Here is a 24,530-nt window from a genome sequence, read left to right as displayed (position 1 = left end):
TCGGTTAGTTCTTGATTGGTAGTTCTCTGGGTCAACCTAGTAGCTGCCGGATGCCATTGTAGATACTAATCTCCATGATCCCCCCCCCCCCCCCCCCCCTCCGTTCCTGTCTCCAGGCAACGCCTTCTGCAGATTGCTGCTGCTAAGGGGGACCAAGCCCTTCTTCAACAGCCCAGTCCCCATGATGAGCCGGATGCCTGCTGCCCTGTGAAACCTGGCGTCGCCCGCAAGCACAACCTGACAGGGAAGGAGGGGAAATTATTTGTTTTGGGAGGGTGAGAGGCAAGAGTGTGCATGTTGATCCTTTCCTCGATGGTGTACAGTGTGAATTTTCTTTTTTTACGAATTGGAGCAATACTTACAGATAATGACAAAATCAAAAACAAAGCATTTGATCATGATCCATTCAATACACATCTCACTATTCTCTTTCCTTTTCCTAACTTCATGTTTGCCCATCGACTGTTTGTACCCCCATTTTCACTCCCAACTTTAGCATTTTCCCATTAGAATGATGTCTCTGGCTCCTACCCTGCCACCTAGGTGAAGTAGGTTCAAGGTGTCATAGAACGTGGCCTTGAGGTCATCATCTGCAGCATTGGTAGGTGCATAGAACAGGATTATGAGGGGTTTCATTCTCCCGCTATTTGGTTCTGAAAGAAGCAGTGATGAGGCAACAGACGATTGGTTCCAATGGAATCGGAGCCTTCCGGGTCTTGTTAGTCATCACAACGCCTACTCCCTCTGTGTAATTCACTCGCTCTGCTTCATGCCTGGAGTAGATCACGCACTGCACTGGGTTAAGTCTTCATTATCAACCAAATGCTTAGTTATGGAGTTCATGATTCACCACATGCTTTAATTTGATCAGTTATAGTTTAAAACATGATATGATGTCACAGGTTCAGGATAGTGTTTTTGCAACCAAAATGTCACTGGATTTCTTTTCACTTATTTTGTTCATTCTGGTCACACACTGGTACCTTTTCCTCAAAAATAAATACAGTTACAACATTTGTAGCAAGTTGTGCTTTTATTTTCTTTTTCTTTTTTGAAACACCTTTACTTGCTACCCTTTGTGTGTTTGTGTGTGTTTCTTTTTCCTTCTCTTCCCCCGACACTTTTCTGAACAGTAGATTAGCATCAATATTGTTCTTTCCAGGCCGATACTGGACTTAGAAATCATATTGAACTTGGCTGTGGTAAGCACACACGTGAAGGAATTATTATCCGTACGTACAGTAAATTGGGTGCCGTATATGGTAATCGCGGAATTTGTCAAGTCATTCCACCACTGAGGAACCAGAACGGAAAACAGGCGTGAACGTGCAGCTCGACCGCCAGGTGCACGTTGTTTGAATTGCTAAATAAATTAAATACAATAAAATAAAAACGGAAAACCCCTCTGGGACTTTGTTACATCTACTTATTCATACGATTATCTAATCAGCCAATTGGGTGGCAGCAGTGCAATGGTAAATGGTTGCGCTGTACAATTGATGATCTGTACAAAAAAAGCGCTGTACAATTGATGCTTCTCAATCACCCATTCATACACACACTCACACACTCACACACCAACGGCGATTGGCTGCCATGCAAGGCGCCGACCAGCTCATCAGGAACATTTGGGGGTTTGGTGTCTTGCTCAGGGACAGTTCAACACAGCCTGGGTGCGGGATCAAACCAGCAACCCTCCAACTTCCAGACAACTGCTCTTACTGCCTGAGCCATGTCACCCCATACAATGCATACAATCATTTTGATACAGGTCATAAGCTTTGAGTAATGCTCACATCAACCATCAGACTGGGGAAAAATGTGATCTGTGAATAAGTAGGTGTAATAAAGTAAAAATGTTCCAAATAAAGTGCTCGTTGAGTGTATTTATTATTGGTAGCCGTAATACAAACTTAATGGCGAAGATAATGATAATTACATTTCTGTGTGAAGCTAATTGAATGGCTCAGAGCTTAAAGCTAGAACACTGTGTTATTGTAAGCCGGTAATCATTAACATTTGGTCTCATGCACTGGTCAGCTTGCTGACTTCCCCCTCCCGGAGCATACATTGTTAGCCCCCACCTTTTGGCACGCATGCCTGTGGGGGAGGGCTAGAGAAGGGTTCCTGGAGGAGCCCCCCTTCTCTCACAGTCCTTACAAGTTTAGAGCACAGGAATACTGGAGATGGCATCAAGATGCTTCATGATAATCCCAGGTTAGAATATAGTAATGTTTGGTGTTATTCTGATTGGTTCAGTGCGAAAAGCTGTCTCTGTAGAAGTCATTTGTTTTAGCTCCCTGACCAAGGTCTCACTGGTGGGAGTTTGGCTGTGAATTCCATTTGGGTGGCCCGTTTTTAGGGTCAAGAACTAAGGCCTAGATTTTGGAGAAGAAACCAACCAATCTGGGGTTTTGTCTCCTTTCCTTTAATTCACCCAAATCAGGTTTATCCAAAAGGTATATCACCATGAGAGGCACAAAACATATTTACAGCATAATGCAGTTATCATGAAAACTCCCAACTACATTCATAGATATAATATCTTGCAACCTTTTCCCCCCCGACCATCCGACATCTGATCCGCTCCTTACTTAACACACCTCAACCCACAGTCAGCCCTACGGCCCTGGGTATCCAAAGACAAATTGGGACTCAGGAAGGGCTGCCTTGTGTGGGAAACCTGAGATCTGGGGCTTCTGGTATGTGTCAAACTGTTTGGACTACCTTTGGGGAGGTTCAGGCCATCGGCGCCGAAGGAGATAAGGGGAAGACGTATGAAGTGATTTAAGGGCAGTTAAGTAATGGGAAAAGAACATTGGTGCCCACCCCATACCTGGTCACTTGCAAGGGGGAAGACTCCAGATAATGCCACAGTGCCCTCATTTGGGCACTGCTCTCCTAGATTAAATATTCAAAACTGCTGTTGAGATAATAAATAGACCCGGAAAAACCTTGAAAACATTGCCCATGTGATCTTTGTATTATTGCATAAAGTCTTATGTAATAGTAACAGGAATTGCATGTAAAATGGATAAACAGGAGGGAAGTTTCATGATAACTGCAACATAATAAAACATAAGGGTGATCTGTTTGGTATGGATGTGATCCAGTAAAATCAAAGAATCGGATGAGATACATTTCATACCAAATGGAGTTTAATAAACCATAGTTTCAGTAACTCAAGGGAAAACCTGCATGTCCTCTCTTGGTAATCATCTCATTTTCCCTACTTAACAACCCCCAAGGGTGGTGGTCTAAATTCCAGATTTGACCACCCCTCCAGGTTGATTTATGGCACTGCCGCCTGGTTCAAGCCTATGATTTGGCATTAAAGCAAGGGAGACAGACCAATCTGGGAAGATCGCATTCGACTTCCCACACAGCACATTCTATGTATGTGTAGCAACGGAAGATCGCATTCCACTTCCCACACAACATGTCTAATGTATGTAAGTATCAGGAAGATCGTGATCGACTTTCCACACTGCATGTCTTGTGTGTGTTTGTGTGTAGCCAAAGCAGGCTAGGTATGATTATTTACTCTATCTCTATTCTTAATTTGTGTATTTTGTAATTGACTGAGATATTCTAAAGCTACTAACCTACCTGTCTGCGAATAAACTATTTTGTTTGTAACTTGCGTGATCTCCATGACTCCAGACCGAATGATCAGCGGCTTGGTACTTTCGTGGTGTTTCCAAGCTTGGAAAGGCAGTCAAAAGTCAAAAGTTAAGGGGAAGGGGGAGATCTGCTGAAACTCCACTGAATCAAGCCTTTATGGCAGAGTGGCTAGACGACTGCCACTCCTGAGTAAAAGGTTTACGAGAGCCCGCTTGGAGAGCATGAGGAATATAGGGTCTCTGGTCTGATGAGATAAAAATGTAACTCTTTGAGCAGAACTCCAAGCACTATGTCCGGTGAACACCAGGCATCACCTGGCTAATACCATCCCTACGGTGAAGCATGGTGGTGGCAGCATCATGCTATGGGGGTGCTTCTCAGTGGCAGGGACAGGGATGCTGGTCTGAATGGAGGGATGGAAGAATTCAGCCAAATGCAGAGAGGGCCTTGAAGAAAACCTGCTCCAGAGTGCACACAAGTTCAGACTGGGGTGACCCAAAGCATACAGCAATGACAACGCTAGAGTGGCTTTGGGACTCTGGCTGCCATATTTGAAAACGGTAAAAAAATGCTTTCTATAATACCCTTTTTGCACTACTTTACATTACATGTTATTTGGCTGACGCATCTATCCAAAGCAACTTACAGTTGATTTGACTAAGCCGGAGACAATACTCCCCTGGAGCAATGCAGGGTTAAGGACCTTGCCCAAGGGCACATGTGGCCACACCAGGGATCAACCGTCGACCTTGCAGGTCCCAGTCATGTACCTTAACCACTTCTTCAATATGAACTATTCACAATGAGACTTCAGTGGAACATGCAGTATTTAGGTGGGTATTATTTAATCATCTTGATCTAGTTCCTTCCTCAAGATTGTAATGGCATGTGTGATAGTATGCTGCAGTAACCACAGGCACTGTTGTTAGATCATGCTGCTAATCATGCAATGATTAGGCTCGCGATTGGTGACAATATTAAGTGTTTAGGTTGGGTCAGTCTTTTTTTTTATTGTTATTGTGAATTTAATTGTAAGCCATTGCTGATTTCTACATTTCTACATGCACTGGGTAATTTAATGCAGGTGGACCACCTCTCCTAATGAAGCACTGGGTGAAATCCTGGACTTAAAATTTCCTTACATTAAAAGTAAAGCTTTCAACTTGATATCTCAGCCTAATCTTGCCACACTTACATTCATACACACACAAGGAGAACCAAGTGGACTGTCAATTTATTTTTGAGAAAAAAGTATCAATGTGTCACTGGAATGGAACAAAATAAGAAAATAAGAAAGAAATCCAGTGACATTTTGGTTGCAAAAACAGTATCCTGACCGTGTGATATCATATTGTGTTTTAAATGTGAGATCAACAGCTCCACCTCTTGGTCAAGAGGATGCACTTCCCAGGACTTCATCATCCACATTCCAACCATCGTGGAATTTGAATCTAAATCACATTTCTCACATTTTGAGAGATTGATTAAGCTCTGAAAAGATTATAGAAATATGAATATAGGAATAGTTATGCATGCCACAATGAATAAAAGTCCCATATGCACACTGATTGCATGATTACAGAGAGTTTATTACAGGAAAAGTTGATTACAGATTTCAGGGCTTTGAAAAAAGAAAAATAGTTTCGGATTTTTTCCCCATTTTCTCCCAATTTGGTTGCCAAAACGACCCCTTCTCCTGGCAACCGGAAAGAGATCAACACGCCTTCTTCAAGCGCATTGAAGAAGCTCTGGTTTTGGAACAGGCCCCTGGTGTTGCTGTTTGGACCTGGTGGAGATCTGACAGGGGGATAAGATCAAGAATGTGGACTTGTAAGACAGACATTTACAGGATCCCACACACCTCCAGATAGGTAGATGAAAGTGGAGCTGAATACAACACACCCTCAGGAAACCAGCCGAGCCCTGAAGTCACACATCCAGGGAAAGAGAGGTCCTCCCGACTATCACTGGAGAGACCTAAAAATGATCTAAAGGCCCAGGTAATGATCTCTAGGATTGGACTAGACTGATCTTGAAAAAAAACTGGCCCTCCTTCAGTGAGATGGAGGACATTCATGGCTTCTGAATGAACTAAGTCAGGCAGGTTTGTAGTTTGTATGATTATCATATGCTTTGTCTGAATTATTAATTATCTGTAAGTATTTCTCCAATTAATCAAAAAGAAAATCCACACCCTACACCATCGAGAAAGGATTAAGATACACGCTCTTGCCTCTCACCCTCTCTACTTCCCCTTCCCCCCTTTAGCTCTCCACTTGCGGGTGGGGCCAGGCATCGCTGTGCAGACGGCATCCAAGTCAGCGTTGAGACAGCACAGCTTCAAACGATCTTGGCCCGCCTTAGCAGAGATCTCCTGAAGCTGTTGCCTGGAGACAGGAAAGGGAGGGGGGTGGGGGGGGGGGGGGTCAATGAAGATCAGGACCTACAATGGCATTCAGCAGCTAGAGTTGCTGTGTGACTTTGTTTACTTTGCATTTCTTCCACGTATTTCTTTTCATTTGCTATTGAAACGCATGTTGTCATTATCAAACCACTTTTTGAATGGAGGCCCAAATTAGGAGTTCAGAAGTATGCTGGAAGCCTTGCTGTCGGCTTCTTGAACAAATCTCCAGACACAATCTATGATTTCTTGCCAGGCCTTAGAATTGGTTCTATCAAATCAGGGCAAATATTAGGAAACAGAAAGAAAACGTAACATACTCTGGCACATACCATAATATCGGGGCCATCACAAAGTTGGTTTTTGGCTTCGGGAAGCCGTTGAAGTTGGTGGCAGTGGTGATGGAGTAGGCCCCCATGTGGTAGAATATCATCCATTGGCCCACCTGTATATCCGGCAGGTTATATTCTTCCACAATGAGGTCGTGCCCATCACAGGTCTGGCCGAAGATGGTGCTGGGGTAGACACGCTCACCTGACTTGCTTTTCTGCAGTGAGACAGGGATATAGTAACTGAAAAGGGCATTCTGAAAACATGGAGCCTGAAATTAATGTTTGGACACTACTAAAAGCATTGAAGGTTTGCACTACTAAGTGTCATTTTGGAATCTCAATTTTTGGAAAACTGTCTAGACCTAGATTAGAAAGGGGATTTGTCCAGTGTTGTGACTTGGCTCCACTGTTTCTAAGCACACATGCCACAGCAATAATAATCTGTATCCAAATACAGAACATTTCTTCTCGGAGAAATGTTTGAGTTTCTGTAACTTTGTTTTCATAATATTTGGAGTAATTCCGAAACTGGGCAAGCAAACCCCAAAGAGATACCTTTTAGACAAGACCAGGATTATGCCTGTAGTCAAAATGGTTCAAGTATAGTAACCATTTTATTTTGGGTCCGTCATTTTTAAGCTTGGGTCAAGAATCGGGGCGATACTTAAGGGGTTATGTAATAATATGTGATAATATATGTCATGAATGCCTGGGAAGAAATGGATAAGATCAAGTGCTAAATAGGACCGAATGAGCGCATGGTACACATGGATTATACAGCGTTACATTACAAGTTATTGTGGCTGATGAATTTATAATAGCGGTGGCATGTTGGAATACAGCGTTTGCTTTTGTTCGTACCTTTTGTGCACTTGGCAGGACGTAGGTATCGTGGAAAATTACGAATCTAAATGAAGAGTGGAGCCCATCATTCACAAAGTAATTAACGATCTTCTCCTTGGCCCTGTCTTCTTTGTCTGTGAGAGAGGGGGGAAGTAAGTGGGGGGGAAGTTGGGGTTTAGAGCTGAATGAGAAGAAACAGTTGCCATCTTACAGGTGACATGAAGTATGTTGTGTGTTCAGACTCTGTATGCAGAGCTGTGCCAGACTGATAGAGCTTAATTCCAGAGCATGTGACAAACTTGGCACAAACTTACCATCACTGGACTTCTTGATGTCCACCCTCTTACTGACGACATTGACAGCCAGCGTGTAGGCTGTCGATGGGAAGAAGCGGCCCGGCTCACTGATTATTTGGACTTCGGAGCTGACGGGGAAGTACTTGTCCAGAGCGAGGTTTATTTCAACGGCCATCTGGAAATGGGGATGTATTGGTCAGGTCAGGTCATGATCGGATCACGATGAAAACCCTCCTGTTCTTCAGTATCTCTTCTGCAAGTCCAGATTGTCTAAGTCTGGCCAGCAGTAATGCTTGTTCTCTCTTCTAACTGATTGTTAGCGGACTGTCTGATCAAAGTCACTGATTAGCCTCCTCTCACCTGTCATTCAAGTACAAAACCATTCCGTGTGGTGGTAAATAATTGAAACCAGCAGCTCTACTGGCCTCCAAAGCCTGATTTGAGCACGCTAAACCTACACATTCATTTATACAGCGTCGGTGAGTGCAGGCTCACCATCAGCCTTCACATCCACATCAGCCTCTTATGAGACGAGACCTGAGGCTCCCCTGCACACCTGCTGTGTGCTTTCTGAGAGAGTGGAAAAATGATTACCTGTTTAAAGTGAACAACATTGGGAATGTCAAACCCAGGGTATCCTCCACCAAGGTCCATGAAGGTCATTTTGTAGCCAATCGTTGCCTGCAAAACAATCATCCATGAATGACGCTTTACATCCTTTACACAATACAGACTCCTACCACACACACAAGACCACAGCTCATCAAGCCACAGATGCTTCAGTGTCACAACCATGTAATCAGCTCTGACAAAACTCCAGTCCAGTCCTCGATAGTTACAACATCTACTGGTTTCTGGTGTTTCAGTACTTGAATGGTTTATTGCACTCATGTATTAGAGAAGACCCACACATCTTTCTAGGGGCAAAATGTAACTTATGATTGAAAGATCAGAAAAAATAAGAACAGCCCTCTCGACCTGGAATTTGAGATTGCCAATTTGGGTTTGTCAAAATGGTTACCTTTACAACATTGTATGGCATTTCTAACTGTAGCTGCCAGATGAGTAGAGCTTTTCACATGGTTCCAGGTGCTCACCGCCAGGTCAAAGATGTCTTTGGCATTTTTGATGGCCTTTGTGTAGGACACAGGATCCATACAGTAGCTGCCCACGTGGAAGCTGACCCCGATGACGTCCAGGCCCAGCTCCTGCGCACGTTTCAGGAGTGCCGGGCATGTCTCCAGCTTCGCCCCGAACTTGGTGCTCATGGAGAACATGGAATGCGTGTCATCCACAGAAATGCGGAGGACCAGCCTGAGGAAGAGGAAAGGGTGGGAGGGGCTCAGTCAAGGGTGAGTTTTTCCAAAGCAGATGCACAAATGTGGAAACTCGAGGCATCTGCGGAGTATCGTTTTTACATTTTATTTATTTTCCATCTAAATCTGTTATCCATCTTACTATTGATCACCCCAAATATCCTTCCATCCAAATGTTTATCCATCCAGATACCTATCGATACACCCAAGCGAATATGTACAGTATTATCGATTATTCATCGATCAGTCTACTCATCAGCCCTTCATACAGTGCAGTCCATAATTATTTGGACAGTGCCACAACTTCTCTTCTTGGCTCGGTGCTCCACCACATCGGGTGGGTATTTGACAAATGTCAATCAATGCATTTCAATGAATATAATGGTGTACAATATATTATTGTTGTGATTATTGTACTTCGTTCTTAAATCTTCTTTAAAGTAGCTATCTGAGGAGAGCACAAGGAGAGGGAGAGGTAGGAGGAGGGTGACAGGTCAGGATACTTTAGTGAGCAAAATACAAGTATGAGACCCATACTATCATTTAGTTGTCATGTGCCATTTCGCAGTCTTCAAATGTCCTTTTCGTAAAACTGTCTAGACATAGCTTAGAAAAAAAACAATGCAGAACACTGCATGTGAATGGGACAAAATGTATTTGGCACATGCTTACATGGGACATTTGCTTACCATAACTCTTGTATTCTTTGGTCTAGATTTAAAATTGAGACATACATTCAGAAATTGTATATGATGGAAATTGGCAATACACCCTGATCTGATGCTCATGGATCTTACAGGGAAATAGTTAATTTCATTGGCTTATAATCAAGCAGCACCACAACCACTGATTCAAGATTAGCCAAAGGGGACAATTGCTGTAAATTGCCTAACATTTTTTGTACTTGATAAGAATGACAATCTTTTTTTTTTTTGTCTCAATACATGACTGTTAAGACAGACGATCTTAACAAGCTCTGCCTCGTTGTCGAAGGTCATCTTCTGGATCCCAAGGGAAGTGGCGTATTTCAGGTAGGTGGGCGGCTTGATGGTGTGGGAAAAGATGATCCTGCTGGGGTCCACCCCGAGAGACGTTATGAGATGCATCTCACACTGAAAGTGGAAAGGGGCAAAGGCAAAAACAGGATCACAGGGCATCCCGAGTGGTTCAGATGAGGACAACAAATGTTGGACTGGAGTCTATTCTATGAATGAACCAGCACACCGCTAAGAAGCAAGCCTGCAAAGACACCATCATTTGTATCCTGATAAGTCAAAAATATATACACATTTAAATCACTGCCATGTATAGTTTATCATGTAAACAATGTCCTGAATAAATAACCAGTGTTTATTTAATTATGAATGGAATTAACATGGCAGCTGGCACCATCTAAATTGAATTAATCCAAACAGAATTATTTCAAATAATTGGTTTTTCACCATGGTGAACGCAGTAGTCCCCGTTTCCACCAGCAGCAGTGAGAAGTTGTGAATTCACCATGCTGTCAATCTCATTTTGAAATGGACATGAATACATGAATGAGTGCATCAGGTATTCCAGTGGGCCTCTTATGCAGAAAGAAACTGAGGGAGCTTAATTGTGTGACAAGAGCTGCAGGGTCTCGAATCGACATCATTTTGCATGAAAACATTTCATAATGGCTACATTTTCTCTCATATTTACCAATTAGCCAGATCAAATTGCTGAAAACACAATCATGCATACACTGACACTTCTGGCTTGGGGTTAGTACCTTGCTGGCGCAGTCGAACCCCGTCTGCAGGGCCGCAAGCGTCTTGACAATGGGAAGGCTGTCGTTGCACTTGACGGCGTAGAAGGGCGTGACTCGAGGCATCTCACGTACCCACAACTGGTACCTCCTCACCACCTCCCCCAGGTCCGCCACAAAGAAAGCCTCTTTGGACTCCTAGGGACGAAACGCGAGGTCAAGGACAACAGACAGGCACCAAGTGGAACGGCATCAAAGGCAAGACTCCAAACCATGGATCTCAAATTCTGGTTGGGGTAGATCTGCCAGCATCTGCTGGTTTCAAATGCTTAACCCTAGTGTTGTCTCAAGGGTCAAAAATGACCTGCCACTATGTTTAACAGCAGAGAACCCCCTAAAGGATCTTTTTCAACTTGAAATTTGATGACAAATTTTGTGATGAGTTACAGGTTGGGAGTATACTGAATGTTAGGACTACACAACGGTTAACTCAAGGAACTGAACGGTTGAAGTCCAGACAACTGGTTTCCAAGGCCTGCTCAAGCTCTCTCACCTCCGCACGCAACGTGTCGATCTTCTGATCGATGACATCCTGGACAGAAGTCCCATCCTCCAGCAAGGTGAAGCCAAAGTCCTCTGGAGTGAAGGTAGTCATGGTCTCACATGTTCTTTTATTTGCTCCTTGGTTTCAGATTTCAAAACTATCTGCAAAGGCAAAGGAATATGTGGAAGTGTAATTTTAGATATTTGATTCAAGTTATTCTAAAGCGTTCTGCATTTTCAGAACGGAGGGACACAGTGGTCTTATAGGGTAAAAACAGGTTAGTTATGTGAGCAGGTGCATGACCATGCAAAGCTATGAAAGTCAGATGCAGATGTGTTGTGTGCCTGTGCCTGTCTGTGAACACCTTCAGGCCCAGTGATGCAACAAGAAAGTCAGGAACCAAAAGCACATGCACATCAAAATGTTACAGCCCAAATTGAAGCCAAACCAATAATCAAACAATCTCTATAATCTGAACCAAGTAAAATGTCATTATAATTCTTTCAGATTCTAAATAGGACATTTTTGGATTTAAAGAAATTATGAATTTGATCAGTCAATTTGAAATGGGACATAATTATACTAATATACCCAAACACATCTCATGCCAAACAACCTACGTCCAAAGCTGCCCCCTGATGAAACCTGAGAATTATCTTTCGGAGTGGAGCCGTCTCAGGTATCCAACCGCAGAATATTTCTGATAGAAATATTACAGCTTGGTGTCCTGATTTTTCCCACTATAGAGTGTAGGGCAGGGGTCGGCAACCCTGGTCCTGGAGAGCTGCAGGGTGTGCTGGCTTTCGTCTCCACCTTAAATTAAGCAACCAATTCCGACCCAAGAAACCAGGTGAGGTAGGTTAACTGTGTAATCAACAGCTTTCATAGATCAATTAATGCCAAGTAACAACGAAAGCCAACACACCCTGCGGCTCTCCAGGACCAGGGTTGCCGACCCCTGGTGTAGGGGAAGACAACTTCAATAGTGTTCAGTTAGTGGGCTCCAGAATTATTGACACCCTTAATAATATAGGTTGTATACAAATAGGTTGTATACAAGTGGTTCCAACAAACAATATCCTTGTTAAGATGTTCAACCCTCTAAGTACTGAACACAAGTGGTCTGGCGTGCTAGATTGAAATGAATAATTATGGTGAATGACAATTATCAATTAAATCACCAAATTCTTGGATGTCAGTCTAATAAAATCAACCAACAAGTCAAAACAAACTCTATATCAGAACATAACAGATTAACTCATGAAAAAGGAGAAATCATACATTCTTTATTGAAGAGAGGAAGAGAGGAAGAGAGGAAGAGAGGAAGAGAGGAAGAGAGGAAGAGACCATGCCTTACCAGCATATTACCCCAGGAACCAGCACCAAAACGATCCTCCAAAGATCCAAAATCTAATGCACAAACAGTTCCTGTGGTCATCTTAAATACCACAGCCAGGCTACCCATGGATGCCCTGATTGGGTGATGGCTGAGGTATGGAATGAAGGTGGGATGTCCTTTATGACAAGAACTCTGTGCATTAGTGTTCTCCAGTGGGTTGTTAGCATTTTCTCCTGGATTAGTTAAGTATAATTTGTTTGTGCTGTTTCTCATTAAGTTTAGTTGTCACTATAGTGTTGTTCTGCTGTGTATTTGTTTGTTTGATTGTTTGTTAGTTAGTGCAAGTGGTGTTCATTTAGATTACAGTGAAACTGGGTTGTGTGTTTGTTTCTATCAGGTGAGCTAGGCTATTGTTTTACTGGCTGGCAGGCCACAGCTTTTGTTGTAGGAGGAGCCAATAGTTTGCACCCTGTTCAGGGTATAATTACTGGCACAGCTGAGCTCACTTCAGTGTGCATTAGTGTTCTCCAGTGGGTTGTTAGCATTTTCTCCTGGATTAGTTAAGTATCATTTGTTTGTGCTGTTTCTCATTAAGTTTAGTTGTCACTGTAGTGTTGTTCTGTTGTAGTTGTCCCAACGGCTGTGCGGATCTTCTTGTGGCTACACCGGGATTAGAACCACTGACCTTGGGTGTCCTAGTCATTTACCTTAACCACTACGCTACAGGCCACTTGAATCTGGAACTGCTTCCAACGGTATTGTAGATTTCAGCTGTCCAATTTCAACAATCATTATCTACAGAGAGACTCAATGAATTATTATAATTGATCATTCCATGATCAAAGTCACTTACATCACATTTCTTTTGGCCCATTCTGCTGGTTGATGAGCTCCAGACTCATGTCTGCATGATTGTATGCATTGCACTGCTGACACACGAGTGGCTGATTTGTAATTGCATTCATAAGTCGGTGGACAGGTAAAAGTGCTCGGTGAGTGTATAAGTTCAAACCCAGGGATATCAATGACTATGAAACGTTCTGCATGGAGAAATGTTCACAAATCCCTCCAAATGTGTTTTCAAACCTTAGGAAAATACTGATGGCTGTCATCTTTGCCAGGGGTGTTTGCACAAAGTATTAAACCAGGGGTACCAATAATTTTGCCACCTATGGTTTTCATTATACCTACAGGCAATTTAGACTCTCCAATCAGCCTAACCTGCATGTCTTTGGACTGTGGGAGGAAACTGGAGTACCTGGAGGAAACACACGCAGACACAGGGAGAACATGCAAACTCCACACAGAGAAGCCCCAGCCGACGGGGATTCAAACCCAGGACCTCCTTGCTGTGAGGCAGCAGTGCTACCCACTGCACCATCCGTGCCGCCAGTTCTGAGTACTTGAAATAGTTAATTCTTTGATATTTGTGCCATTTGGCACTTATGTGTATTTCAGTTACAAGTTTGCTGAATGTTCACAGTAAAGTTGCACTCAGGTATTCATCAACCTAATAGTGAAAATAGTGTGGTCCACTCTCAAAAATAAAGGTAGGAATAGTGCCTACAAATGCTGGTCACTGGGGTGGTACCCTATAGGTGCATAAAATTGTACCCCTAACCAGCAATATTAAACTCATTTGTACCTTTTTTGCTAGGAAGACTCATTTGTACCCAAAGAGAACATTACTGTACCTTCAGGGTACCTTTTGGAAATTTGATCCTTGAGGAACAAAAATGTACCTCCACTGTAGCTTTATTACTGAGAGTGTATCATTAATGTAATTATGTACAAATAGAAAAATCCATAGGCTATTTCTAGTTTGGTTGTAGGCTACATTACATTATTGGCATTTGGCAGACACTCTTATCCAGAGCAACGTACAGTTGATTAGACTAAGCAGGAGACAATCCCCCCCTGGAGTAATGCAGGGTTAAGGGCCTTGCTCAAGGGCCCAACGGCTGTGTGGATCTCAGTTGGGCAACACCGGGAATCAAACCACCGACCATGTGGGTCCCAGTCATGCACCTTAACCACTACGCTACAGGCCACCCCACTGCAGGCTACCATACAGGACAACTTTAAAATTAGTTACAAAAATTGTGATTTCTGATTGAAATATGATATATATTCGGCCAGATCACCCTCCTGTATCCCAAGATAAAAACACGGCTGGCATATATGATTCATAACTAAATTGGCATGCGCTGCTTCAGAAACAAATACACATGCAGCACTCTGTATTATGGTATTATGATGATGACATCACAAGAACATTACAAATTCTCAGACATCTCATATTGTTACCAGTGATAACCAAATGTACACTTCCATAAAAAGATTATGGGCAGTTCTACTGCCTGCTCCTGCTTATTGCCTCATAACTGGAGTGGAATTTCCTTCCCAAATTCACATTTCATTTCCCAATACACTTTAGGGTTTCACAATACGTTACAGATCACCTGGGGGCAACATCGACTCAGCCGGTAAGAGCAGAGGCCTAGCAGTCGGAGGGTTGCCGGTTGAATCCCACCCTGGGTATGTCGAAGTGTCCCTGAGCCAGACACCTAACCCCAAAATGCTCCTGACGAGCTGGTCGGTGCCTTGCATGGCAACCAATCACTGTTGATGTGTGAGTGTGTGCATGATTGGCTGAATAAGAAGCATCAATTGTACAGCACTTTGGATAAAGGCGCTATATAAATCCCAACCATTTACCTTAAATTTTACCTGCACACCGTCCTTGCACTCTGCTGAATGTAGCCTACATCTGCAAGTCACACAGGCAGATGCCCACATGCCATTGGCCTTCTGTCATTCATGTGCAGTAGCATAATCGATTACCCTACTTTGCACAAACCCTCCATGTGGTGGGAATTTTAATTTATTCCTGTAAGAAAACACTCAGAGACAGAGACAGTAAATAAAATCCAATCTTTACTATGCGCATAGGGTCCAAGTTACATGCAAAAACAAGGACAAAGGTTCCAGGACCTTTGTCTGGATATATGTAGGCACAGAGCGCAACAAATGTACGCCCCTTCATTAGTATTCATTCATATTTCTGATAATCAATATTCAAAGACAATCCACCGCTCTTCTCCTTACTGTAGATTGTTTATTCATATCTCCCCCTTCAAGGTACGTCATGCAGATGCATGTTCTCAAAACATTCCAGCATGACGTATACGCAGGGGCCTGTGCATTTAACTTGCGTGTCTGAGAATAATCTCTTATCTTGTTTTAACTCCCTGTTTCTAGGAAGATAATCCCCATGGTAGCTTCCGTCATGAGGTATTATGTTTTTGGTTCTGCAGGCTCTTAGGCACCAAGACAAGATAATCCAGAACACACAGTTAATGGCCGTGGCCTTGGAGGCCCATGGTACAGACAGGGAGACATCTCCACTCACACAGTTACAGAATATAATATTGAGTAGCACAAGGCAAGTTATGATACTTTAATAAGTGTGCATACTCTGGATCATTCCAGCATAAGCAACCAATAATAGTATAAGAAATTAGTAAAGGATAAGCAATTAATAATATGATAAGTAATTAATAATGAAATAATCACATGAATATATAATTTCAACAACATTTCCCTTCTCTTTTTAATTGATTATCCGCTAACATGCCACTTCTCTCGATTTTCGACATGTGCTTGATTCACAGGTACTTTATTGTTGAAACAGGTCGTTTAATGGTCCTATCGCATCTTGGTATGATCTCTCCGACATGTCAGATGGAGCGATTACTTCATTGAAGTCCTGTAACATAAACAACTGAAATTGCGGGTTAGCACTTAACATTCCTGATATCAATCCTTTAATTATGGGAACCCCACAGCAGCTACAGAAGAACAGTACTGCGAATCCTGTTACTATGAGGGTCAGTACAGATGTTATTGCTGCTTTCCATTCCCCAGAAATGAGCCACTGCCACCAGGAGTCGTCAAGTACGTAGTCGTTTTGTTGTGCATCCGACAGGTCTTTCAAGTGCTGCAAAGCCTGATCTATTTCTCCGCCTTTCTCATCATTTGCTGGTATGTAAGTGCAACACGAGGCTCCCACGATATGACACACTCCCTCCTGCGCCGCCGTCAACAGGTCTAGCACCACCCAATTTTGCAGTGTCATTAGCCGTAAAGCAGTCAACTGTTGCTGTATGCTTCTAGTTATGTTGCTGGTCTCATTTATAAGTGCACTTAAACGGTAATTCACAGTCTCCAAATGAAGCATTATCTTCCCCACCCCTGTCCAAGGAAATAGAGCGAGGGCTACCTTCTGTCCGGTTGTCCACAATTTTGTGTCATCTGGGACATTGGTGCCCCAGATAGAATAATGAAGCGCACTGGCGTCTCGCCTCCCCCGCGTGGTCTCATGCGCGCTCACAATGTACGTGTGATCTATCAGTTGTATATAAGCACATACCCCTCCCCAGTTTGGCGGTAATGCCACATATATCCGATGCCACACAACCAGTACCAACTGTCCACAGCTCTCGTCCCATTCCAATGCGGTGCCGATGGGTTACATAGCGTGCCATTTAGACTGTTCTCTCTAGCATTTGGACTGTTCTCTCTACCGGTGGAAAAGGACTGTCCGTCTATGAGCGGATATCCACAGAAAATCAGTAGTTTCCCCTGACACCCCTCGGGTTACTCCCACAAATCCAGTGCCATTTCCCTTGACACAACGCCAAAACTTTTGCCCCGATTTATACTGGACTACCATGAGTGGAATATTAGAGCTCATATTCCCCAATTTTAGATATCCATCTTTATCGGTACAATATTTTAACCCAAATCCATTATCAGGTCGAGTGGGGGTGTACTGGGATCCATTGATGTTAATGTACTACGAGCAGTGGATGCCGCAATAGCCACTTTACTGTATCATTCACACTTCGCGTAGGCCCTGCGGCCTGTATCACCTCTAGCCTGGGTGAAGTTATAGAGGCCGGCAATTGTGCACACATAACATTCAGTGCGGTTTGCAGAATGCGCTAATCTATTTGCATATCTTCACCATGAATTAGTAGCATATATGTGTGCAGGATTTCCTGATTCAGATAGGTAATCATCCGCCCCTAGATATCTTTTAGCTTTAGGCGAGGTTGGCGTATGACCTTCACTGACCGTGCATGTCCCTATGAACAACAGAAACAGGGCAGAGAGAGGCATATCTGGGAACCGGTCTGGAGTCTCTACTGACTGTGGAGAGTAAACAAGTTCTTCACCAGGTTTGAGACGGACAAGCTCTATATGCTGCGCCCCCCTTTGTAGCTGGACTCTCTCCAAGTCTATCCTGACCTTTTAATAATATTGAGATGCACCTACACACCAGCAACTGGAGGCGATACTACCTTACAGTGTGATTGATGTATCCACGTCTCTCTCTCCTGGATTCTCACTGCAGTAGGTGTGGTCAGGAGCACTTGATATGGACCCTTCCACGTCGGTTCACTCCACTTTGTCTTTTTACCGACACTTCGCACCAGGATCCAATCTCCAGGCTTAATCTCTCCTGGTGGCAGCTCCGCTGGCAATCTGGGAGGAAGCACATGTCGAATCTCACTCTTATTAGTAACCTAGGCGGGTCAAGACTTAATTCCTAAATTTTGGCCCATTATCACTATATAATGCCTTTGGAATCCCCCAGCTATGAATGATTTCGCTACTCAGACATTTTGCTACTGTGATTGCATCTATAGATGTGGCTGGGAAAGCTTCTACCCATTTAGAGAAAGGTCATATCATTACCAATACATATCTCTTCCCTTCACACGGTGTTAGATGTATAAAGTCCATCATCCATGTATGGAATGGCTCAGGGGGTGTAAGAATTGCCCACTTTTGTGCAACCACCCCACCCTGTGTATTATAACTTTGTGATGTTGGGCATTTCTTAGAAAAGTTTTTTTTTTTTAGGTAAGTGGTGAGTCCAATGGTATAGTAACTTTGATCTATTACCCCCCTCATCCCTTCTCTTGATACATGGCACTGCCCATGTACCAAATGAGCAGCAATATGGAACCACCCCAAAAAACGGCTAAGGAAAATAAAGCAACCCTTAAAAAAAACCAGGGCGAATAACCCAACCAAAATGAGTGCTAAAAGGCGAGCGCTGCAAGGCGATCCCAAAATAACAACCTAGTATAAAAGACTAGGTAAGCAAAATAAAAAACCTTGAGTCGCAGCTCAGGAAAACGCAGAAACTACATACCAGGGACAACGTCCCTCACCCACAGGCTCACACGAGCCGAAAACAAAAGAGAAAACCAAAAGAACCAATAGGCGTTCGCAGTGTACACCACACTAGCGAGCAGAACACCTTCCTCACCTTATTTTCTTTTAAATGAATTTGAAAACCCAAACCAGCACAATACCTGACTCCTATAATCACTGAGTCTACCGTGTGCTTTACCAGCGTGGTGACAGAGCGAACAGTGACACCAAACCCACAATGGCGTCTGAGGCTGCCATAGGGACGGCATATATCAAATCTAACAGTGGCTGCACAATCTGTACATAGTCAGGAATGCAGCTCCGGAAAAAATTTACAGTACCCAAAAGTGACATCATGTCCTTTTTAGTTCTAGGTTTCGGCATCTGGGCTATTGCCAGTTGTCGCTCAGGCAATATAGTCTTTCCCGTTTTTGAAATGTTATGGCCCAAATATTGAACTGTTTCCTGCCACAGTTGCAATTTGCTTTTGTTCACCTTGTGACCCTGTGAGGCTAAAAATTTCAAACAAGTCACAGTATCTACTTCACATTGTTCCACCGCACGCGAGCAAATGAATGTCATCGACATATGTTATAATTTGGCTCCCTTGAGGGGGAGTACATTTCGCTATGTTTACCTCCATTGCTTGCGTAAATATTGCTGGTGATTCCACATATCCCTGCGGACAGCGAGTATATGTATATCTCTTTCGCTGAAATGTAAATGCAAACCAAAATTGTGAATCTGGGTGAATGGGCACAGAAAAGAAAGCATTCGCTAAATCAATCACAGAAAAATGAGCAGACTGCGGTCACATATAATTTAAAATAGTATTGGGGTCCGGTGAGACAGGAGCCTTTGGAATTACCGCTGCATTTACTGCTTGTAAATCCTGCACTAATCTCCATTCTCCGTTCGCTTTACGGACTGGAAAAAGAGGCGTGTTACATGGAGAATTTGGGAAAGACACAATTACACTTTTATCAAATAATCGTCCGGCGACAACTGTAATGATGCCACTGCTAACTCATCGGTGTAATAAAACCATAGAGCTGTAGCAGAAGTCGGGGTACCCCATTTAAATTTGGATTCGTATCTCGGAGCCGCTCAGCTTCTTCATGCCAATGAAGTGCTGCTTCATAACCAAACAAAAAACAACTTTTTGTCATCACCTGCCCGCCTCATTATATCACGCATAAGTTTATTCGTATGGGCAGGCTTCAGCAGTCCACTAAAACCAAATTCCTTTACCCAAAATGATTCCCATTTCCCCGAACCATTATGCCGACACTCCACACTCTCCCCAGTCATAGTCAAAGTCACGTCATCTGTCCCACAACAGTCTTTACAACAGTTACAACACCCCCCTTTACTGTTAGTGTGTTAGTGTTACTGTTAGTATTTTTTTGTTTTTTTGTTTTACTCTCTCTGTCTCACATAAACACAAGCCGAATTCAGGGATACCGTCACTCACCCGTCTGCCTCCTAGCCCAAAGAGCCTTGACTCGCTCCGGCTTTTGGAGAAACTCCCGACTGGCCTCCTACTAGCCCAAAGAGCCTTGACTCGCTCCGGCTGAGGTCTTTAGCTATATCGTCTCGCAGACGACCCGTGCACGGTTTGCAGTCAGCGCTGATTCTCCAGGGAGTACAGGTGAGATATTGGTATCCCGGACGAGCCCCCAATGTGGTGGGAATTTTAATTTATTCCTGTAAGAAAACACTCAGAGACAGAGACAGTAAATAAAATCCAATCTTTACTATGCGCATAGGGTCCAAGTTACATGCAAAAACAAGGACAAAGGTTCCAGGACCTTTGTCTGGATATATGTAGGCACAGAGCGCAACAAATGTACGCCCCTTCATTAGTATTCATTCATATTTCTGATAATCAATATTCAAAGACAATCCACCGCTCTTCTCCTTACTGTAGATTGTTTATTCATATCTCCCCCTTCAAGGTACGTCATGCAGATGCATGTTCTCAAAACATTCCAGCATGACGTATACGCAGGGGCCTGTGCATTTAACTTGCATGTCTGAGAATAATCTCTTATCTTGTTTTAACTCCCTGTTTCTAGGAAGATAATCCCCATGGTAGCTTCCGTCATGAGGTATTATGTTTTTGGTTCTGCAGGCTCTTAGGCACCAAGACAAGATAATCCAGAACACACAGTTAATGGCCGTGGCCTTGGAGGCCCATGGTACAGACAGGGAGACATCTCCACTCACACAGTTACAGAATATAATATTGAGTAGCACAAGGCAAGTTATGATACTTTAATAAGTGTGCATACTCTGGATCATTCCAGCATAAGCAACCAATAATAGTATAAGAAATTAGTAAAGGATAAGCAATTAATAATATGATAAGTAATTAATAATGAAATAATCACATGAATATATAATTTCAACAACACTCCATCCATCATCCATTCTGTTGTGTGAACAACAGCCTGTCTGTGATAATGGATTATCTGCACTCCATCTGTGCACTTGGCACCATCTAGTGGCTATGTCTGTTTACTGCGAAGTAGACGTCCCAGCAGTCTTCATTCATAGTAGAAGTAGTTCTTTATTTCAGTCCTAAATTAAAGGTACAATAGGTCATTTCTGACTTCTAAGAGGAATTGCAGCAACAAACACACTCAAACCACAACATGGTTTATCCCACCCCTTTTCAGTGAACACGCTGACATTTAAATGCCGTACTGGCCTGTCAACTGCATATTTTGAAACCCGAATTTAAGGACTATAAACACAGGCAGAGTCATTACATTACATTACATTATTGGCATTTGGCAGACGCTCTTATCCAGAGCGACGTACAACAAAGTGCATACCCATAACCAGGGCTAAGTGCGCTGAAAGACCCTAGAGCAGAGGTGGGCAAAGAGGGCCGTATCCATTTCTGGATTTCATACCAACTTCTGGCCTTAATTACATAATTAGCCTTTTATGCCATCTGACATTTTAGCTACAGTACATTTCTTGATGAATGACAGCCGAAGACTGCTCTTGTGTCCCCCGGTTTTACTGTGCTCTGATCTTTGAGTGAACCAGTGTTGGTGCATGCAGCCAATTAGTTCATTTAGCCAGGTTAATTGGTGGAAACAAAAACCTGCATACACACCGGCCCTCCAGGACCGGAATTGCCCACCCCTGCCCGAGAGGGAAGTACAATTTCAATTGCTACCCGTACAACAAAGATAAGGACCAGGGCCTTTTATTTTTTTTTCAACAAATAAACAAACAACAAAGCAAAAGTGACCAAACTTAACTATCCAAATACTGCTTTCCTAGCCAACTAAAAATACCGAAATACTACATAAATCACAAAGACAACAATTACGGATCACAGGGAGGTAAGGAGGGATGGGGAGAGGTGCTGCTTGAAGAGGTGCGTCTTCAGTTTGAAGGTGGGGAGAGATTGTACAGTTCTGACCTCAATGGGGAGTCTTATTGTGAATAGTTCATATTGAAGAAGACCACTTCAATTAAATAAGCAAAACAATTGTCTATAAATCAGTTGGGGATTGAGGACACTTCAATTTTAATGGAGAACGGTAACATTGCTAATATAGGACAAAAACGGACTGTTTGAAAAACACACTTGATAGCACTTAGTCTTCCAACGGCCACTGAAACAAGAAGGCCTGTAGTGCAGTGGTTAAGGTACGTGACTGGGACCTGCAAGGTCGATGGTTGATCCCTGGTGTGGCCATGTGTGCCCTTGAGCAAGGCCCTTAACCCTGCATTGCTCCAGGGGAGTATTGTCTCCTGCTTAGTCTAATCAACTGTAAGTCGCTTTGGATAGATGCGTCAGCCAAATAACATGTAATGTAAAGTAGTGCAAAAAGGGTATTAAAGTAAGCATTTTTATACCGTTTTGCACAAAATCCTCAAAGCCACTCTAGCGTTGTCATTGCTGTATTGGTTGTGTGCACTCTGGAGCAGGTTTTCTTCAAGGCCCTCTCTGCATTTGGCTGCCATGATCCTTCCCTCCATTCAGACCAGCCTCCCTGTCCCTGCCACTGAGAAGCACCCCCATATCATCATGCTGCCACCACCATGCTTCATCGTAGGGATGGTATGAGCCAGGTGATGCCTGGTGTTCACCGGACATAGTGCTTGGAGTTCTGCTCAAAGAGTTACATTTTTATCTCATCAGACCAGAGACCCTATATTCCTCACGCTCTCCAAGCGGGCTCTCGTAAACCTTTTACTCTGCCATAAAGGCTTGATTCAGTGGAGTTTCAGCAGATCTCCCCCTTCCCCTTAACTTTAGACTTTCATTTGTCAAAAATAAAATGCTTCAATTCATCATGAAAACATGTATATTGTGCATTGGTAATTTCCCAAACATTCAAACTGATAACAATAATCCATTGGCAGTTCACATTCCCAATTCCTAGTGTATTGCACAGATAACACAGTGTTCTAGCTTTAAGCTCTGAGCCATTCAATTCGCTTCACGCAGAAATGTAATTATCATTATGACCATCTTGGCCATTAAGTTCGTATTACAACTACCAATAGTAAATACACTCACCAAGCACTTTATTTGGAACATTTTTACTTTATTACACTTACATTTTTCCACAGTCTGATGGTTGATGTGAGCATTAACTGAAGCTTATGACCTGTATAAAAATGATTGTATGCATTGTATGGGGCGACATGGCTCAGGCAGTAAGAGCAGTTGTCTGGCAGTTGGCGGGTTGCTGGTTCGATCCCCCACCCGGGCTGTGTCGAAGTGTCCCTGAGCAAGACACCTGCTCCTGAGGAGCTGGTTGGTGCCTTGCATGGCAGCCAATCGCCATTGGTGTGTGAGTGTGTGAGTGTGTGAGTGTATGAATGGGTGAATGAGAAGCATCAATTGTACAGCGCTTTGGATAAAGGTGCTATATAAATTCCAACCATTTACCATTGCACTGCTGCCACCCAATTGGCTGATGAGATAATTGTATGAATAAGTAGGTGTAACAAAGTCCCAGAGGGGTTTTCCATTTTTATTTTATTGTATTTAATTTATTTAGCGATTCAAACAATTGTAATGTTTTTTTTGTTTTTTTTGGAATGGAAAGACATTGGAAGAGCATGAGGAGAGACTTCTACGAGAGTTGGATCGATAATTGTTTGGCCCCTGACAGAACTGGCCGAGGGTTGTGCCCCCACCCAACGTCAAAAGAAGTTGAGCAGTCGAGGAAAAGCCAAAACCTACCTGAAGGAGTCAGAGCCCTTCGGCGAGAGGTGGGAGGCATCCTGTACTGAATCATTCCGACTGGATCATACACGGCCTTACTCGCGCTCCAGTATTGCCATTTGTGGATCCCAACAAGCTACACTCATCGAGCACTTTATTAGGAAAATTTTTTACTTTATTACACCTACTTATTATCTAATCAGCCAATTGAGTGGCAGCAGTGCAATGCATACAGTCATGTTGGTACAGGTCAGGAGCTTCAGTTAACATTCACATCAACCATCAGAATGGGGAAATGTCCTTCATGTTGGGTAGATGTCCTTCATGTTGATGCAAGCTTGACAGGACAGTGCTGTCCTCTACCAGGAATATCCTGAAGAGTTGAGGCAGGAAGTTGAGTTTGTCAAAACATAACTACGTAATCCATCAGCTAGAGTTTCTGTCACTCAAGTGGGCAGTCGTGGACAAATTCCACAATTACCATATTCCTTCACGTACCTGCTTACCACAGCCGAGCTCAATATGATTTCCAAGTCCAGTATTGGCCTGGACAGAACAATATTGATGCTAATCTACTGTTCAGAAAAGTGTCGGGGGAAGATAAGGAAAAAGAAACACACACAAACACACAAAGGGAAGTAAGTGAAGGTGCCAAGGCAGTGTTGCAAAAAA

General features: G+C 43.2%; 3 protein-coding genes and 1 long non-coding RNA gene across 5 annotated transcripts; all 4 read right to left on the bottom strand.

Moving 5' to 3' along the window:
- Positions 1-5,192: 5,192 nt before the first annotated feature.
- Positions 5,193-7,690, bottom strand: LOC133129357 (ornithine decarboxylase 1-like). Its single transcript, XM_061243392.1, has 5 exons — positions 7,515-7,690; positions 7,219-7,334; positions 6,358-6,572; positions 5,865-6,011; positions 5,193-5,421 (listed from the first exon to the last, which is right to left on the bottom strand). The coding sequence occupies exons 1-4, from the start codon at positions 7,669-7,671 to the stop codon at positions 5,870-5,872; spliced, it is 630 nt and encodes a 209-aa protein (XP_061099376.1). The 5' UTR covers positions 7,672-7,690; the 3' UTR covers positions 5,193-5,421; positions 5,865-5,869.
- Positions 7,691-8,000: 310 nt separating this feature from the next.
- Positions 8,001-9,504, bottom strand: LOC133139737 (ornithine decarboxylase 1-like). The gene is made up of 3 exons (XM_061259276.1): positions 9,485-9,504; positions 8,594-8,810; positions 8,001-8,177 (listed from the first exon to the last, which is right to left on the bottom strand). Exons 1-3 carry the CDS (start codon positions 9,502-9,504, stop codon positions 8,001-8,003), a joined length of 414 nt encoding a protein of 137 aa, XP_061115260.1.
- LOC133129364 (ornithine decarboxylase 1-like) lies at positions 9,451-12,591 on the bottom strand. 2 transcript variants are annotated; one of them, XM_061243405.1, is made up of 4 exons: positions 12,446-12,591; positions 11,098-11,249; positions 10,569-10,742; positions 9,451-9,924 (listed from the first exon to the last, which is right to left on the bottom strand). In XM_061243405.1, exons 2-4 carry the CDS (start codon positions 11,197-11,199, stop codon positions 9,670-9,672), a joined length of 531 nt encoding a protein of 176 aa, XP_061099389.1. In that variant the 5' UTR covers positions 11,200-11,249; positions 12,446-12,591; the 3' UTR covers positions 9,451-9,669. The 2 variants fall into 2 exon arrangements, with proteins under 2 accessions (XP_061099389.1, XP_061099398.1); XM_061243414.1 differs by lacking the exon at positions 12,446-12,591 and adding an exon at positions 11,709-11,859.
- A 2,753-nt stretch (positions 12,592-15,344) lies between these two features.
- Positions 15,345-21,061, bottom strand: LOC133129375 (uncharacterized). The gene is made up of 2 exons (XR_009708809.1): positions 20,130-21,061; positions 15,345-17,977 (listed from the first exon to the last, which is right to left on the bottom strand). It is a non-coding gene; the product is annotated as an uncharacterized LOC133129375 (long non-coding RNA).
- Positions 21,062-24,530: the final 3,469 nt, after the last annotated feature.

This window comes from Conger conger, chromosome 1 (assembly GCF_963514075.1).
Source record: "Conger conger chromosome 1, fConCon1.1, whole genome shotgun sequence".
Taxonomy (NCBI): Eukaryota; Metazoa; Chordata; class Actinopteri; order Anguilliformes; family Congridae; genus Conger; species Conger conger.
This window is presented reverse-complemented; position numbering and strand designations above follow the sequence as displayed.